Raw genomic sequence first — 309 nt, 5'->3', positions numbered from 1 at the left:
ATGTAGGGGTCGTCGGGGCCGTTCCCGTCCACCACCATCACTACTTTGAGGTCGGGGAAGGCGATGCGCTTGACAGAGCGCAGGCACTTCTTCAGGTAGTCGGGATCCTCCTGGTATGCGGCGATGCAAAGGGCCACCGAGCGCCCCAGCCGCACCGGCCGCCCCTCGTCCCGCATGCGCCGGTGCTCTAGGAAGGCGAAGAGGCTCTGGATGAAGAGGTGCAGCCCCAGGATGGCCCCGTAGAGCCCGAAGGAGAGGTAGTGCTTCTCTGTGTGGATGAACTGGTACCCCGTGACGTAGGCGGCGAGG

General features: G+C 64.7%; 1 protein-coding gene across 1 annotated transcript in view; it reads right to left on the bottom strand.

Moving 5' to 3' along the window:
• The window catches only part of LOC104623831 (hyaluronan synthase 3-like), a gene marked incomplete at both ends in the record, with an annotated part of 544 nt that extends 239 nt beyond the window's left edge, over nt 1–305 (bottom strand). Inside the window, 1 exon segment of the mRNA XM_010291026.1 lies at nt 1–305. This exon segment is cut by the window's left edge and continues 24 nt beyond it. Within this exon segment, the coding sequence (XP_010289328.1) occupies nt 1–305 (305 nt within the window).
• Nucleotides 306–309: the final 4 nt, after the last annotated feature.

This window comes from Phaethon lepturus, unplaced genomic scaffold (genome assembly GCF_000687285.1).
Source record: "Phaethon lepturus isolate BGI_N335 unplaced genomic scaffold, ASM68728v1 scaffold37547, whole genome shotgun sequence".
Lineage (NCBI taxonomy): Eukaryota > Metazoa > Chordata > Aves > Phaethontiformes > Phaethontidae > Phaethon > Phaethon lepturus.
This window is presented reverse-complemented; position numbering and strand designations above follow the sequence as displayed.